This window comes from Sus scrofa, chromosome 6 (assembly GCF_054392235.1).
Source record: "Sus scrofa isolate SSC_HxYL_T2T_F1_AM1 chromosome 6, Sscrofa_HxYL_maternal_Yorkshire_Landrace_v2.0, whole genome shotgun sequence".
Classification (NCBI taxonomy): Eukaryota; Metazoa; Chordata; class Mammalia; order Artiodactyla; family Suidae; genus Sus; species Sus scrofa.
The window spans coordinates 111,041,591-111,059,931 of record NC_139388.1 but is presented as its reverse complement, the minus strand read 5'-3'; the positions used below and the strand labels follow the sequence as shown (position 1 = coordinate 111,059,931).

Genomic DNA, 18,341 nt, shown 5'->3' with positions numbered 1-18,341 from the left:
TTTCAAGTGTACATGGAATGTTCTCCAGGATAGATCATTGCTAGGCCACAAAACAAGTCTCAAATGTTTTAGGGGATGAAACCATATCAAGAATTTTTTCTAACCACAACAGTATGAAAGTAGAAATCAATTACAGAAAGAAAAATGGGAAAAGAACATACATGCGAAGACTAAACAGCACGCACCTAAAAAAACCAATGGGCCAATGAGGAAATCAGAAAATACCTCAAGACAAATGAAAGTGGAAACACAACACTCCAAAATCTATGGGATGCAACAAAAGCAGTTCTAAGAAAGAAGTTTCTGGCAATAAGGCTTTCATCAAGAAACAAGAAAAGGGAGTTCCTGTCGTGGCGCAGTGGTTAACGAATCTGACTAGGAACCATGAGGTTGCGGGTTCGGTCCCTGCCCTTGCTCAGTGGGTTAATGATCCGGCGTTGCCGTGAGCTGTGGTGTAGGTTGCAGACACGGCTCGGATCCTGCGTTGCTGTGGCTCTGGCATAGGCCGGGAGCTATAGCTCCGATTCGACCCCTAGCCTGGGAACCTCCATATGCCGTGGAAGCGGCCCAAGAAATAGAAAAAAGACAAAAAAAAAAAAAAAAAAAAAAAAGAAACATGAAAAATCTCAAAATAAACAACCTAACTTACCACCAAGAGGAATCAGAACAAACAAAACCCAAAGTCAGCAGAGAGATGAAAGAGGAAATAAATAAAATGGAGATTTTAAAAAATAGAAAAGATCAATGAAACCAAGGGCTGTTTTTTTGTTTGTTTGTTTTTTGTTTTTTTTGAAAAGGTAAACAAAACTGACAAACCTTTAGCCAGCTCACCAAGAAGAAAAGAAAGAGGACCCAAATAAACAAGGTAAGAAATGAAAGAGAAATAATAACTTATATCACAGAGATGCTAAAAAACATAAGAGAATACTACAGTTATATGCCAACGAACTAGACAACTTAGAAGAAATGGACAAATTTCTAAAAACATACAACTTGCCAAGACTGAATTAAGAAGAAACAGACCATTTAAATAGACTGATCACTAGCAGCGAAACTGAATTCGTAATAAGAAAACTCTCAGCAAACAAAAGCTGGACAGTACTGGACAGCTTCACATGGTAATTCTACCAAACATAGAAAGAAGAGATAGTATGTATCCTTCTCAAACTATTCCAAAACACTGAAGAGGATGGAACACACCAAAATTCATTCTTTGAGGCCACCATTAGCCCTTATACTAAAACCAGCCAGAGACACTACAGAAAAAAAAAAAAAAAAATTACAGGCCAATATCTTTGATGTATATAGACGTAAAAATCCTCAACAAAATATTAGCAAACTGAATTGAACATATAAAAAGGATCATATACCATAATCAAGTTGGATTTGTTCCAGGGACAAAAGGATGGTTCAATATTTGCAAATTAATCAATGTGATACACCACATTAACAAAAGGAAGGGTAAAAGTCACATGATTATCTCAGTAGATACAGAAAAAGCACTTGACAAAATTCAACATCTGTTCATGATAAAAACTCTCTATCAAAATGGGTACAGGAATTCCCGTTGTGGTGCAGTGGAAACAAATCTGACTAGGAACCATGAGGTTGCGGGTTTGATCCCTGGCCTTGCTCAGTGGGTTAAGGATCTGGCGTTGCCGTGAGCTGTGGTGTAGGTCGCAGACGCAGCTCGGATCCTGCATTGCTGTGGCTCTGGTGTAGGCAGGTGGTTACAGCTCCGATTGGACCCCTAGCCTGGGAACCTCCATATATCATTGGTGAGGCCCTCAGAAAGACAAAAGACACAAAAAAAAGGGTACAGAGTGAACATATCTCAACATAATAAGGGCCATTTATGATAAATCCACAGCTAACATCATACTCAATGGTGAAAAGTTGAAAGACTTTCCTCTAGGGAGGAAATGCCCATTCTTGCCACTTTTATGTAACACAGTATTGAAAGGCCTACCCATAGCAATCAGACAAAACAAAGAAATAAAAGGCATTCAAATTGAAGGGAAGAAGTCGAATTGTCACTCTTTGCAGATGACATGATATTTTATATAGAAAACCCTAAGTCTCCACCCCAAAACCATTGAAACTAATAAACAAATTCAGCAAAGTTGCAGGATACAAAACTAATATACATGGAGTTCCCAATATGGTGGAGCAGATTAGGGATCCCATGTTGTCTCTGTGGCAGCATGGGTTTGATTCCCAGCCTAATGTAGTGGGTTTAAGGATCCATCATTGCCACAGCTGTGGGTAGGTCACAGCTGCACCTCCAATTTGACCCCTAGCCTGGGAACTTCCATATGCCACAGATGCAACCCTAGAAAGCAAAACAAAACAAAACAAAAAGCCCAAAACCCCAAAACCAAACAAAATACCCCCCAAAACCTAGGAATAAACTCAACCCAGGAGGTGAAAAACCTATACTGTGAAAACTATAAAACACTGATGAATGAAACTGAAGATGATAGAAAGATATCCCATGCTCTTGGATTGGAAGAATTAACATTGTTAAACTGCCCATACTGCCCAAAGCAATCTACAGATTTAGTCTCTGTCAAAACACCCATGATATTTTTTACAGAATTAGGACAAATAATCCTAAAATTCATAATCCTAAAATTCATTCATTCAGGCCAAAAAAGACCCTGAATTGGCAAAGCAATCTTGAGAAAAAAGAAAAAAGTGGGAGGTATTACCCTCCAACACTTCAGTCTATACATATAAAAGCTACAGTATCAAAGCAGTATGGTACTGACACACAAACAAACACATAGATCAATGGAACAGAATAAAGAACCTGCACTTACGGTCAATTAATCTATGACAAAGGAGGCAAGAATGTATGATGGAGAAAAGACAGTCTCTTCAGTAAGTGGTGCTGGGAAAACTGGATGGCTACATGTAAAACAATGAGATTAGATCATTTCCTCACATTATATACAGAAATAAACTCAAAATGGATTAAAGACCTAAATTTAAGACCTGAAACATAAAACTCCTAGAAGAGAACACAGGCAGAACTCTCTGTCATAAATTGTAGCAATATTTTTTTGGATCCATCTCCTAAGGCAAAAGAAACAAAGGCATAAATAAATAAATGGACCTAATTAAACTTAAAAGCTTTTGTAAAATGGAAACCATAAACAAAATGAAAAGACACCCCATGGAATGGGAGAAAATATTTGCAAATGATATTACCAAAAAAGGGGTTAATATCCAAAATATATAAACAGGTCATACCTCTTAGTATCAAAAAAATAAACAATACAATCAAAAAATGGGCAGAACACCTAAAGAGACATTTTTCCAAAGAAGACATACAGATGGCTAACAGGCACATGAAAAGATGCTCAAAGTCACTGATTATTAGAGAAATGTAAATCAAGACAACAATGAAATATCACCTCACCCCTGTCAGAATGGCTATCATCAAAAAGTCTACAAATAACTAATGTTAGTGAGGATACAGAGGAAAGGGAACCCTCCCACATTGTTGGTGGGAATGTAAATTGGTTCAGCCATTGTGGAAAACAGTATAGAGGTTGCTCAAAAAACTAAAAATAGAACTACTACATGATCCAACAATACTACTGCTGGGTATATAGCTGAAAAAAGTGAAAACACTAATTTGAAAAGACATATGCACCCCAATGTTCAAAGCAGCATTACTGACAACAGCCAAGAGATGGAAGTAGCCTAAGTGTCCATCGACAGGTGAATGGATAAAGAAAATATGTGCGTGCGCTGCGCGCGCGCGCATGTGTGTGTGTGTGTGTGTGTGTGTGTGTGATGACATATGACTCAGCAATAAAAAAGAATGAAATTCTGCCATTTGTAAGAACGTGGATGGATCCAAAGGGTATTATGCATAATAAAATAACTCAGACAAAGACAAATAATGTATGATATCACTTGTACGTACATAGCAAAACAGAATCGGAGTCTCAGGTATAGAAAACGAACTAGTGGTTACCAACGGGTAAAGGGAAGGGGGGGCTACTTAGGGGTATGGGATTAAGAAATACACATTACTAGTACAAAATAGATAAGCAACATGAATATATTGTACAGCACAGGGAATTATAGCCATTATCTTGTAATGCTTTTTAATGGAGTAAAAATATTGAATCACTTTGCTGTACACCTGAAACTAATGCAAAGTTGTAAGTCAGCTATACTTCAATTAAGAATAATAATTAAAGGAGTTCCCGTCGTGGCGCAGTGGTTAATGAATCCGACTAGGAACCATGAGGTTGCGGGTTCGGTCCCTGCCCTTGCTCAGTGGGTTAACGATCCGGCGTTGCTGTGAGCTGTGGTGTAGGTTGCAGACGCGGCTAGGATCCCGCATTGCTATGGCTCTGGCGTAGGCCGTAGGCCGGTGGCTACAGCTCCGATTCGACCCCTAGCCTGGGAACCTCCATATGCCACGGGAGCAGCCCAAGAAATGGCAAAAAGACAAAAACAAAAACAAGAATAATAATTAAAAAATAAATCCACTCTTTGTTATTCCTGTAATGTAGGGAAGCTATGCTGTAGGAAAAAAAGCCAGATTCAAAGTAATGTCAGAAAGTAAAACAATTCTGAGATAAAGCTATGCATTTTACATCATAGGCATATTCCTAGTTATCTAGGTTGAGCTAATGCTAAAGATGAAGTGAGAATCACATCAATTAAATGTAGTTTAGAATAATGGGTGGTATGGAAAAGCTACCAATAACTTGCAAAGTGGATAATCCACACGTGAATTAAGAGTTGACTTGATAGGTCCAGATTGATGATCTTGTCAAGTATGAATCTTCATTTGTTTTACAAAATATTGTTTGATAAATTGTATGCTGCCCTTTAATGCCTGGTTTTAAAAAAGTCTTTTCATTAAGGTGAACACTTTGAGAATGAATAAAAATGGAGAGCTAATTTTTAAGTTACTAAATGAAAAAAAAAAGTTTTTCACTTAAACTCAGCTATATAGTCCCCAAATAATTCTGTGATTTAAAAAATTCAGTGATTATGTATTTACTTGTTTATTTTTCTTTTTAAGGCTACACCTGTGAGATATGCAAGTTCCCAGTCCAGGGGCTGAATCAGAGAGGGAGCTGCAGGCCTACACCACAACCATAGCAATGCTGGGATCTGAGCCACATCTGTGACCTATAACGCAGCTTGCAGCAATACCAGATCCTTAACCCACTGAACCACAACAGGTACTCCGTTCTGTGATAATTTAAAATAAGCTTGTATCTTAATTCATTTATCTCAGAAGGATTTTATAGGTGTGAAACACTCACCTAAAAGTGCATTTTTCCCATGATCATCTGGTAGAAATCTCTTGTCTACAGCACACACCAGGATGTGTTCAGGAAGATTGGGAGACTTCGCCCCCACCAGGAGGAATCCTGCTGGGATGTCGATTTGTTCCATACACAGAGAAACCAAACGCAAATCCTTTCCCGCTTGACAAAAACCTAAGAACGGATGAAAATGAGACAGTGGATTGTTTAGAGAAGTGATAACTCCTCATCTCCCACTTAGAAAGCAGATTTCCCTGTGGGAATCACCCATAAGGACTAAATTTAAAGTCCATGTATTCCAACCAAAAGACAAATATGTGCTCCTCTGAGCAAAGCTTGAAAAGACACTAAGTGGAGGTCTTTCCAACTGTTTTAGCTAACACTAAGGAGTATATTTTGTGATCCATAAGTAAGCAAATGATAAACACACAGCAAACTTTGAAAAAATACATACTTTTTATGATATAGTATTTTTACTTTCAATGCATATTCACTTCTCTAAATGGGGCTAATCCTAGAATATAGACACTCTCCATTTTAAATAGGAAGAGTGAAGCTCAGAGTTTGATGAATCATCAATGAATATGGCAGAACTAAGACTCAGAACTGTCAGGTAATTTTCACCTGATAAGACATAATAAGACATGGAAAACCTGACATAACCACTTTGTATACCGTAATGTATTATGTTAATTCATTACTTCATCATTTATTGAAAATAATTTGCAGCAAGTGCTGTCCTGGGCCTGGAGATAGAGCTGAACAAAATATATCTTCCTCTAAGAAATTACAGGTAGTCAGTTGGAAGAATGTATAAGGAACTGACAATTATAAAATAACATCACAGAGGACAGCTATGCTCTGCTACAAAGCACCAATCTCTACCTCTTCTGGGAGATGATCCTCCTTGCACTGTAATTATGTGATTGCCCTGGACAGTTGTCATATTCCAAATTGAGTAGGAGCTGGCACCTGGTCAAATCTGGGCCACTGGAATACGCCTTTCCAGCCATATTGATCAGTCCAGGTGTGGGTACCTGACATAAACCAGGCCAATTTTTCCTAAGAATTCTGAACATGGAGCCAGGGAGACCATGGCTTGGCTTCCTCTGTGGCACTCTTTTTCTTGTCCTGTGAGTATGTCAGTATGTCATCAGAGACAGGTATGTATGTCAGCAGAGACAGGATTAGGTCAGCAGAGACAGGAGGCTCAAGGGGATCTGGCAGTGTTTGGATCCTTGAGCCCAGCTGTATCTGCCTTTTCCATGGTTTGCTCTTGAAACCTTTTGTTTGGAGTTCCTCCACTATCTTAATTCTACCTAAGCTGGTCTGAGTTGGGTTTCTATCACTTGCAACCAAAAGTGGTTGAATAAAAGTATGAATAAATGCTGTTTCAGAGTTGTGGAGGATGGAAGGTGGATCCCTAACTCACAAACAAACCTGAGGAGACTACCATTTTTACCTAACACCAAGTAGGCAAGAACCCCATGCTAGACTCTCCCGGTGTCAATTCATATTATGATGTTAACCAAATGCCCATAAACAATTGGATGCCATCATCTAGTAAAGGGAAATAAAAAGGAAATAGCATCCAAACATTGTATGAAGCTGTGGCGCATAGGAATCTGCTGTATGGTCTGGATCATTAAAACTCAAAAGCAGATATAATGAAACTGGAAAAGTCAATAAATGAAAGACTAAAATGATAAAGACAATAGGGTTCAACCATTTCAAGCTCGCAGATCCCTATTTAACTTTTAATGTTCATGAATTGAGAAAAAATACCAAAATGTTACTGTGAATTTTTAACAATTTAAATGAATCTGTATTTTATCATTCATAACGTCATCTATGTCTATTTGAACAATAGTCATTTATACATGTGAGTTATATAATGAAATCTGTTCACAAACATTTTTTAGAACCTATAGATACCCAGAACTCTTAAAAATATCTCTGTCCCCACCTTCATTAAAGCAGAAAGACTCCAGGTTTGAAAGTTGGGAATTAATGGTGATGATGTTGATAATATTAATGGCAGTTGAAATTTTATAGAGCACTTAACATAAGCCAGGTCCAGTACAGATTATCTTATTTAATCCTCTTGACAACTCTAGCTAGGTACCACTATCTCCTTTTCATATATGGAGGAACTAGGGCTCAGAAAGGTGAGAGTGTTTGTCTAAGGTGTTATATAATGAGTCCCATAATGTCCAGTGATGCATGACATGGAAAGTTTGCTACATAAAAACAACTGAAAAGCATTATTACTCAACTTGGCAAGAGAAAAGCTACAAAAAATTGTAACCTAGAGCTAAAACCATGAGGAGGGGACACAGACTTTCTCAATGAAATTCTAAAATACTAAACCTAGGAGGCATTTAAAGTCCTTAAAGGAGCACTATTTTTTTTTAACCAGAAAAATTATTTACATGTATAGACAATAAATCTAGAAACATATCTCCTCTAGTAGGTAGCACGTTTATTTTGCCTTTCTCCAAAAGGCAGAACACATGAAATATCTTTCTGAATGGTGTAGACAATTCAGTGATTAGAGGTGCATGATTACCTACTCATTACCTATTGAAAACAGGATGCTTGAGGAGCTTTCTCTGTCTCTAAGAAGTAGTACTGCAAACTTTTAAAACTTTCACTCACTCCATATTAGAAAGAGTAGACAACTTTGTACCAATTTGCAAATTATTACAAGCTTTTTAGAATATCAGAGCTATATGGAACTTCGTATATAGGAATCAGGTTTCTAAAAACAAATAATTTTTCTAATATCCTATTTTTAAAACAGAATGTTCTGAGGGATTTCCATGCTACCTACATAGGGATAGTGGAAATCAGCTAAGTGAACTCAGGACTCACTCGATTGAATCTCATATCAGTGTATTGTTTTGATTAATTACACAATTTTAAATTGCTTTTATTATCAGTCACATGAATTGATATGTTGCTTAATTTATACTTGTAATGGGCTTTTGGTTAGTAATGGGAAGCTCAGGGAATGTGGATTGTGTTGGTGGACATAGTCATTTTATAAATGTACCTATGATGTTCTTTGCCACATATCAAAGTTAGATTCAACCCTAGTCCCACTCACTATAAAATTATATAAAATGAACCAATATCTTCCAGGGCACCAAAAAAAAAAAAAAAAAAAAAGCAAATGTAAGGTAAAATTTTAGTTATTTTGTAATCTAATTTGACTTTTCATGTAAGAAGGAAAAAACTACCTATTTTGGCAGTATGTTATTTGCAGAGAAATTCTGCAAACAGCAACCTGAAACTTTTTAATCGTGTAAAGCAAAAATAATAAAAAAATAAACTAGAACATCCTTTTAATTCTAAAATGTAGAAATATCAAAGTTTGGGTATTGACTTTTTTTTGAAGGTGGGAAATATTTAAATACACTTGGCTCCCCATCCTCACCCCACTCCCAAAGCATAACATTTTATTTTTGAATTTGTCAACAAAATATGCTTTTTCTTATACAACATTTAAAGTAAATTAAATAATTACTTGATAAAATGCATACTTTTTTCTCATGCAAGAATAATCAAAGAGCATATTAATATGCTGATCTATAATAAACACTTTCTACTTAAAACTTTTTCTTCATCACATGCCATATAGTGACAGAATTAGTCTAAAAATTCCTAAGGGGTTCAAAATTTCCCTACTGGTAAGGAAGATTTGTGAGGCAAAGACTGTGTAACACTAATCTACCCCAATCTCTTTAGTATGTAGATGCAGAAACTAGGGCCTATAAAGGTTAAGAAAACAGCCCAAGTTAAAAAGCCAGCAACCTGAGAAGTTGGGACTGGAACCCAGATCTCTGGACTCCAGGTTAGAGCCTGCTTTGTCCTTGTTGACATCACTCTGACTCACAGAGTGTGCCACCATCCCTGGTCTGATGTAGGACCCTCTCCTGGCCTGCTTCTTCCTGGCCTGCCCTTGCTGAGTCTCATCACCAACTTTCCAGACTGAGTCCTAGGAGGCACTTGAAACACCAGTCCCAGCCAGCCATGTCAGCACCCACCTATTTCACAAGTAATGATGAATCCTTAAAATTCATGGCTTTGCAAGCCACAAAGGTATACTGTGATTAGAGAGCAACATTTCTGATGAGCTTTCTCAAAGCAACACAGCCAAAGAATGATTAAGGGGGAAAAATACAATTTTGGTTCTGGGCTAAACAGGGATGGAGTAGAGAAAACACAGTGTGGAAAATATATGAAGAAAGCAGGATTCTCCCTGAAAGAAAGATGATTTCAGAGTGATTTATCTGACATAATGAAAACTACACAGTCTGCTCTAATTAAGAAGCACAGGTAGATTTCCACACTACAGCCTTTGAAGGTTTTCCCACTTATGATATGAGGACACCTAGAGGCAAGAAGAAATATTATCAAATTATGATTGGATTCTAGGAGATGGACGTTTTCTCATAGAGGAAACAAACGTCCTCCTCTTAAAATTTTTTTCAAGAAGTGCTTGTGAAAATGAAAAGAGAAAGTGTCCTATTATGATTAAAAAAAAACCCTATAATGATGGAAATATACAAAAGGGGCACAGGAACCAACTGAAATTGCTCCCAGTGGCCCAAACTGGAAAACTCTGAGCAAGAAAATAAAGTAGTATTAGATTATAATTCCAAATATAAAATACATATCCATGAATATAACAATATAAATAAATGCCTATATAAATTAACAAACGAAGGCGAAGAGACGAATTTCCATGCAGTAGAATTTCAAATAATTAATGCAGATACTCTGCCTTTAAGGAGGTGGAGCATAACTTTCCATTCCTTAAGTGTGGGCTGAGTGTAGTGACTTATTCCACAGTCCAGAGACAGGACGGGGTGGGGTGGGGGTGGCGGGTGGAGATAACACTGTCTCAGCTAGGTGATCAAGGTCAACATCAACAGTCATAAATCATGTTGATAGTATGTACCCTTGATACAGGATGATGAAAATGGCACTCTACCACTGTGATCTTCCTCAAACACATAACCCCAGTCTAATCAGGAGGAAAAACATGAGACAAATACCAGTAAAAGTCTCCTAGAATATATTTAACTAATAATCCCTATGACCAATAATCAGGGTCATGAAAAACAATGAAAGTCTGGGAGTTCCCCTGTGGCACAGTGAGTTAAGAGATCTGGTGTTGTCAGTGCAGTGGCTAGGGTCAGTATGAGGTGCGGGTTCAATCCCCAGCCCAGGAACTTCCTCATACCATAGGCATGGCCAAAAAAGACAGAAAGTCTGAGAAACTCTTATAGCCAAAAGGAGCCTAAAGAAACATGACAACTAAATCTAATGTAGTATTCTGGATAGGATTCTGGAACAGAAAGAGGACACTGAGTAGAAGTTAAAGAACCTGAATAAACTATGGACTTTAGTTATTACTAAAATAACTAATAATATGTTAACAACATAGCAAACTTTTGGATATATAGAAACTCTATACTATTTTCTCAATTTTTCTGTAAATCTAAAACTGTTCTTAAAAAATAAAGTCTATTTTTAAAATGTCCTATTTTATCTTCTTGTCTTCCATTTAGTCACTAACATAAGCCATAGAGGCAATTTAATTAAGAGGAAAAAGAATAGGAGAGAAAGAGAAAGCAAGGCTGAGTCCTGGAACAGGATCTGGAAGAAATTGATCCAAGGCCAGAAAGAATTCCAAAATCAGGGAAAATTCCTAAATTCAGTTTGCACTTATTCTGAGAATATGCTCACCTACCAAGGATCTGGTATGTTTCCTCCAGACCTTCATTCTTGGGATTCAGAGCAGCTAATTATATATAAAATGTGTCATCAGGGATTCCCAGTTAAGGAAAAAAACACATTATACAAATAGATTTTTTTTTTTAGGATTAAAAATAAGCTGTGTGTCTGTAAAGAAGTAGCTAAAGAATCTATGAAATGTAAGTGTATTTCAAAATCTGCGGATCCAAAGTTCTATTCCCCCACTATCAGAAATATGTCAGAATACAAATACAATAAAGATCAAATATTAAGTCTCAAAACCTCAAACGAAATGAAAAGAAACCTTATTGCTCCCTTGTGGGCTAATTTGAAATGACATCTAAACTAATTCTGGAGTTCCCGTCATGGCTCAGTGGAAACGGATCTGACTAGTATCCATGAGCACGCAGTTCAATCCTTGGGCTCGCTCAGTGGGTAAGATTGGCGTTGCCTGAGCTGTGGTGTATGTTGCAGACGCGGCTCAGATCTGTGGCTGTGGCGTAGGCCGGCAGCTGTATCTTCAATTAGACCTCTGGCCTGGGAACTTCCATATGCTGTGGGTGTGGCCCAAAAAAGACAAAAATAAATAATTAAATAAAATTAAATAAATGACGTCTAAACTACTTCTGAAAGAAAGATAGGGTCTTTCTTCTAGAGGCTATTGGAAGACCTGGAAAAGACTACCTGAAGGAAGGATATAAGCCTGTTTACTGTATGCAAGGAAAGAAAGATACATTACTGGGCACACAGATAGCAATTTATTTGACAAACCTGCCCCTAAACAAGTTTCTTTTTCTGAGAGTAATATTAAAATACTGCTTTAAAACCAAGCCTCTTTCAAGCAAAAGATTTTAAAGAGGAGTCACAGTACAGAGTCCTACTTTGTAAACTTCATCTGCATTCCCTTAAGAAAATAGCCAAGGTTTTCACTTCACAGAACCAGATTTGCATTCTCCAATTATCTCCAACTTGAAGGTTACAGAGTAATCTAAATGGGGGAAGGGAAAGTTTACTGAAACAGCTGTAAACACAAACTAAAGTAATCAAAGCAGTATTGGGAGGCTTAAAATTTGGTGGCCTCTTTTAGACAATCAACTGCCTCCCAGCAGGGTAGGAACCTACACTATTCCAATAATTTACATAAGAAATTAGCAACCAAAATTTACATCTGAATGGTAACCCCCAGAAGCCCATCAGGTGTTAAGTATCTGCTTATCTAAATTGCCTCTAAAAATAGCTTTACCTTCCTTTAAGATTTAGGTAAATAGAGGATTTCCCACGAAGGAAAGGAGGTATGCTAAAACAAATCCAGGCACTTCATTGCCCTATTTCACTGTCATTTTCATAAGGAACATTTCAGGGATGTTCTGCCTCTGAGTGAGCAGACTCTTAGAACTACCTTAGAATGAGCCAAGCTGAAAGAGCTATGGACAAGCTATAAACTATCAAATTATGAACTAATTAGACATCAGGCTAGGATGGTCAGAAAACAGCACTGTATACCACTAGATGGAGGGGAAAGAGTATAATTTACATTGTTACATTACCAAGACGACTAAATGCTGAAAATATTTTATGTAGGATTTTCATTTCAAAAGTGTCATTAATACCTTGGTAGAAGAGAAGGTTGATGAGATAAATAAAATGGGATTATCAAAATATGTTCATTTTAATTACCTATAGATAACAATACACTGGATGAAATAAATGGAAAGGTAACATAAAACACCTGATATTCCTGTTCCTGTCTTGAGAGTTGGACAGAAAGAAGTAGGAAGAACATTTTTGAAACGTTCCTAATATAGTAGCATTCTTGCAGGAAGCACCTGAAGCATTGAAAAAGTCCTGACCTAGGTCTAGGCTTGCCTTTGCCACATACCATCTCAGAGATTCTCAGTCTCTTCATCTATAAGATGGGGCGATAATGCTTGTCTTTCTTAATAGACACCTGCTATGAAGTCACAGGCCATAATGCAAGTGAGAGCATAATCATTCCTCATTCCTTTCTGTAATTACTGGTTTCCAGCCTTGAGGACCCTGTGCAATGACTGGAGACTAGCCAGACAATATTAGAGGAACTGGAGAGAAAAAACAAACAAAACAGAACACCAAAACGGAAACCCACCATCTGTAGTGCAAGACCCTTCTGGGGCAGGTTTTTGTGAATAGGGAATTGGTGGGCTATTCGAATCAGACATTTCTTCATCATCTTCGTCATCTTCCATTTCATTAACTGTTAGATTGTTAGAAAAATCCAGGCTTCCATTTTGAGTGTAGCGGTGTACCAAATCTTTATCCAGATCCTCCACTTTGGGTTTGACATCTGGGTAAGCAAATAAATCACAGCTAATTTAATTTAAAAAAAAAAAAGATGCTTGTGGGAAAATAACCCAAAGAAAAATGCAGTTCTGAAAGATATCCGAGGACAGGGAGACTGGCATTAGCTAACATTTAACCCACTTATTTCACAGGTCCCCAGATCTGGAATTCCCCTTCTTTTTAAAGGAGTCTAGAAACGTGTGGGATTGAGAAACTTACCTGCAGATGAGAAAGAATGCTGGTCAGGGTCCAGGTACAGCTGGGAAAAAATTGGTCGTGGCACCACACTACTACATCTGAGAGAGGCTTCTATGGAGTTGTGAAGAGCTTCCTCAAATCGAGCAGATTTCAGCTGCCCAGCATATGAATTCCCCATGGTCTACACCACCCCCCAAAAGAAAAAGAGAGAAAGGAGAAATTGATATCATTAGAGGGCTATACGTCTGCAAAGCACATGTATAGCTGATATAACTATATTCATCTATCTTAAGATAGGAACTATATGACCTTTACCTATATTTCTTAAGACAACGTATCAATTTATCTGTTCTATCACTTTTGCTTCTTGTCTTTACAGTCCAAACCCATTTCAAAAAGCCCCTTTAAGGGATCTTGTATCGGAGAATCAAACTGTAATAAATGCTTTAAGTCAAGGTTCTCCAACCAGTAAATCAAGATTGACCTGTCAGTCATGAAGCTCAGCATGGTGACAATGGAGCCACACCTTCTTCAACTGGTGGGCTGCCATAACCCCACAGGAACACCAGCAGTGGTTTCTGAGTAAATATTGAATTACTTTTCTCTCTACTAATATCTTAATACCCTAGGAAGCAAAATGATTCTTCTCTGGAACAAAAAAATGAAAGTTTTATGATAATATATTTGATAAATTCTTGACAGCAAGATTCGAGCCTTTTAAAATTCAATGAACTTGTTCATGCATTTTCAGTATTTATTTGAAAAACAATGTTATTTCTTTTGCTTAGTCTTCATCACAATCTTATTTGAGACCCTTTAGGAAAGTATAGAACAAGAAATTTTGAAGCAATCATCTTTACAATAATAACTAATTGTATTGGCCATACCAACAATTCTCCAAGTATGATCTGAGGTCCCCAAGACCCTTTCTAGGGTCCATAAGGTCAAAACTCTTTTCAAAGTATTACTCAGGTATTACTTCCCTTTTTCATTCTCATTTTCTCATACACTCATAGTGGAATTTCCAGAGACTATATGATGTGTGATATTGCAACAGATTGAATGCAGAAGCAGACAGACTACTATTTTCACTAACTTTTTAAAGGAAACATAGTCATTTTACTTAAAATGTTATTAATGTGGATATGTAATAGGTTTGTTGTTAATTTTTGTGACCATAGCCATGCAAAAGTTCCTGGGCTAGGGATCAAACCTGAGCCACAGCAGTGACAATGCCAAATCATTAACCACTAGGCCACCAGAGAACTCCTATTATTAATTTTTAAGTTAATAAAATAAATATTTAAAATTTATCTTCATTTTTAATTTCTAATAAATATAATCCACATAAAAAATCCTAATTTTTTTTAACAGTATAAAGCATTTATGAGATGAAAAGTCTGAGAACTGTTGGGTAGACAGTATATTAAGCACTTTCTAAAAATTATTTTGTTTAACTCTTTTCCTCAAGTTAACCTCTTCCCACTTCACAGATAAAAAACCTGATGCTTGGAGAAGCCAAGTGACTTGCTCACTATTACTCTGCTGGTAAAGGTCAGACCCAGCACTCAATACTCAGACAACAAACCCTGCACTCCTAGGATATGGGTTCAACTTGGGTAAATTTCATTTCAAGAAAGGCAGTTTTGAGGAGTTCCCATTGTAGCTCAGCGGTAACGAACCCAACTATATCCACAAGGATGTGGGTTTGATCCCCAGCCTTGCTCAGTGGGTTAAGGATCTGGTGTCGCTGTGAGCTATGGTTGCAGATGTGGCTTGGATCCCACACTGCTGTGGCTGTGGTGGAGGCTGGCAGCTATAGCTCCGATTGGACCCCTAGTCTGGAAACTTCCATATGCCATAGGTACAGTTCTAAAAAAAAAAAAAAAAAAGGCAATTTTGAGAATATCTTAGCCCCACTTATCTCATCAAAGAGAGGGGATAGATATTAAATATCATCTGTATCTCCAACTCTGACTGACTCTGTAGAGAACAGGCTGAGAGGAACCTGAGTGTTCATCAGGCTCAGCAGGAAAAGGGAGCCAAGATCCAGGGGTGGTGACTCATGAGCAGAGAAGGGGCGATGCAGAGAACATCACAGCCCTCCTTTCAAGTTTCCCAGATTCACACAATGAGCCCCACAGGAGATTCTGGTGGCCCTGGACTGCCGTTATATGTAGAAAAGAAGGCTTCCTACATGATTCCTGGTATTAGTGAATAGCATACAGAGATTTCCATTAGTGTCTCATTTATCGAAGTTTTGTTAGAGATTCCTATGATTTGGAGGAAAAACTGGAATCATATTTTGGCAACCTTTCCCTTGGTAGGTAATAAAAAACTAAATGACCAGGTTACTCTTCACAAGAAAAAAACATTCTATAACTATGTGAGGTGATGGATGTTACCTTAATTGTTGTAATCATTTTGTAACCTAGTCATATGTCAAATAATTATGGTGTACGCCTAAGATTAATACAACATTATATTTCAATTATATCCACTAAAACTAAAAATAAATAAATTACTAGGTTCTTACTTATAATAAATATATACCCCAAGGTATACATACATATAATACTCAGTTAAAAGTGGTATAAGTGAAAGAAAATCAACAAAGCCTGTCAAAGGAAATTTTCCTGATACACCAAGTTTTGTCCAAGCATCTACAAACCCCACCACTACAACTATAAGCATTTAATTTTTCCTTTTTTGGCTTTATTTTGAGGGGGCCGCACCTGTGGCATATGGAGGTTCCCAGGCTAGGGGTCAAATGTGAGCTGTAGCTGCTGGCCTACACCACAGCTACAGCAACTCGGGAATCTGAGCCACATCTCCGACCTCTGCCGCAGCCTGCAGCAACACCAGATCCTTTACCCACTGAGCAAGGCCAGGGATCGACCTGAGTCCTTATGGATGCTAGTCAGATTCGTTTCCACTGAGCCACGACGGGAACGCCAACATTTAATTTTTTTAAAGCTCAAAAGCAACTTATTTTTGGAGTTCCCTGGTGGCCTAGCAGTTAAGGCTCTGGCATTGTCACTGCTGTGGCATGGGTTCAATCCAGGCATGCTATGGCTATGGACATGGCCAAAAATAAAAAGCAATTTAATTTTCAACAGAACCACACATGACCAGAACGGGGTAAAGATTGGAGGAGAAATATGCTGTGTTACTAGTTTACGCATAAGTTAAAATCCAATAGCCATTTCAACTTTCTTCCTCACTGAAGGGAGAAAAATACCAAGAACTAGCACAGTCAACCATGGGATTTCTTACCCATGGAAAATAATGGAATAACTTCAAAAGTGGACGGTTAGCCTTTCTCCAGATCACTAAATGCCTGGAAATCTTGCCTCTTCTTAATATATTACCTGCTCACCAAGTTATCTTTCTTTCATCACTGAAAACTTACATTCTCTAAAAGATCTTTTTGGCTGAATAAAGGAGTGCCCAATTATATGTGGAAGATTGCACAAGCTCAATCCCTTTCATTTATACATAGTTTAAGGAGCAATACGACAGATATATCAAATAAATATTATGCTAGTTAAAAATATTAAACCAGCCTGGTTTGGTGCCTTTCATTTCTAGCCTTTCCCCTTCTCTACAGAAAGACGGACAAAAGAAGAGGGCGGAATAAAACAGGGAACCTCTATCACTGGTAGCTTTAGGAATCCGGACTGGATCAGTAAGGAGAAGAGTAGCTGGGGAAACAGGGGGTGCCTCCCCTCAGTTCTTCTGCTGAAACAGAAAGGAGAAGCAATATGCACTGAGGGAGGCTTCTACTTGATCAGTAATGTTTTTATTCCCTTTTTGTCAATGGTTTCATGGTTGATAATTACTGTATTATTAATGCAGTAATTAGTTGTACAGTAGTTAAAGGAAAAACTTCTCCTTGTCTCCTGTGTACTTAATTCCCCCAAAGACTTTTTAGCATTAAAGCATTGATTGGATTTCAGAATATATATATATTCTGACTTTTCAAATGTTCAGTCATATGTGAAGCACATAGCACCGTGGTAGGTGTCTAGCAGGCAGATGATATAGCTGGTAATGGTCTAGTGGTAATGGGAGTAGCAGTCATCATCATCATGATTGCCAAGAAATATGAAAGGGAACATTCTTCTTTGAACCATTATAATAAAACAGTAATATGGGGAACTTACTAATTACCAGGAATGTACTATCACTGCCCCCATTTTTAGGAGAACTGAAGCCTAGAAAAGTTAAGGAACTTGCCCAAGGTTATACTATGAGGAAATGGCCAAGACAGGAGTGGAATCTAATCAGTCTTCTACAGCAGCAGTTGTCTCAGGCTATCTAATCATGGATGCCCTTCATTGTTAAAACACCTACAATAATAACCTAATTGGGTAAATGGATACTACTCAATTGCCAAGCCTAAATAAATAAATAAATAGAATTAAGAAAGAAGATTTTTGGGGGTTCCCGTCTGTGGCTCAGTGGTTAATGAATCTGACTAGGAACCATAAGGTTATGGGTTCGATTCCTGGCCTTGCTCAGTGGGTTAAGGATCCGGCATTGCCGTGAGCTGTGGTGTAGGTTGCAGACATGGCTCGGATCCCGAGTTGCTGTGGCTCTGGTATAGGCCGGCGGCTACAGCTCCGATTTGACCCCTAGCCTGGGGAACCTCCATATGCCGAGGGAGCAGCCCAAGAAATGGCAAAAAAGACAAAAAAAAAAAGAGAAGATTTTTGTTTGCTTGTCTACACATATCACGGCTGCCAGACAAGG

General features: G+C 37.8%; 1 protein-coding gene across 7 annotated transcripts in view; it reads right to left on the bottom strand.

The window, feature by feature from the left end:
- The window catches only part of GREB1L (GREB1 like retinoic acid receptor coactivator), a 273,839-nt gene that overhangs the window by 113,380 nt on the left and 142,118 nt on the right, over nt 1-18,341 (bottom strand). For all 7 annotated transcript variants that reach the window (XM_084964308.1, XM_084964309.1, XM_084964312.1 and 4 more), the window contains exons 3-5: nt 13,608-13,767; nt 13,195-13,392; nt 5,301-5,477 (exon numbers count right to left, since the gene is read on the bottom strand). In XM_084964308.1, the coding sequence (XP_084820434.1) occupies nt 5,301-5,477; nt 13,195-13,392; nt 13,608-13,764 (532 nt within the window). In that variant the 5' untranslated portion in view covers nt 13,765-13,767. The remainder of the gene's footprint in view (nt 1-5,300; nt 5,478-13,194; nt 13,393-13,607; nt 13,768-18,341) is intronic.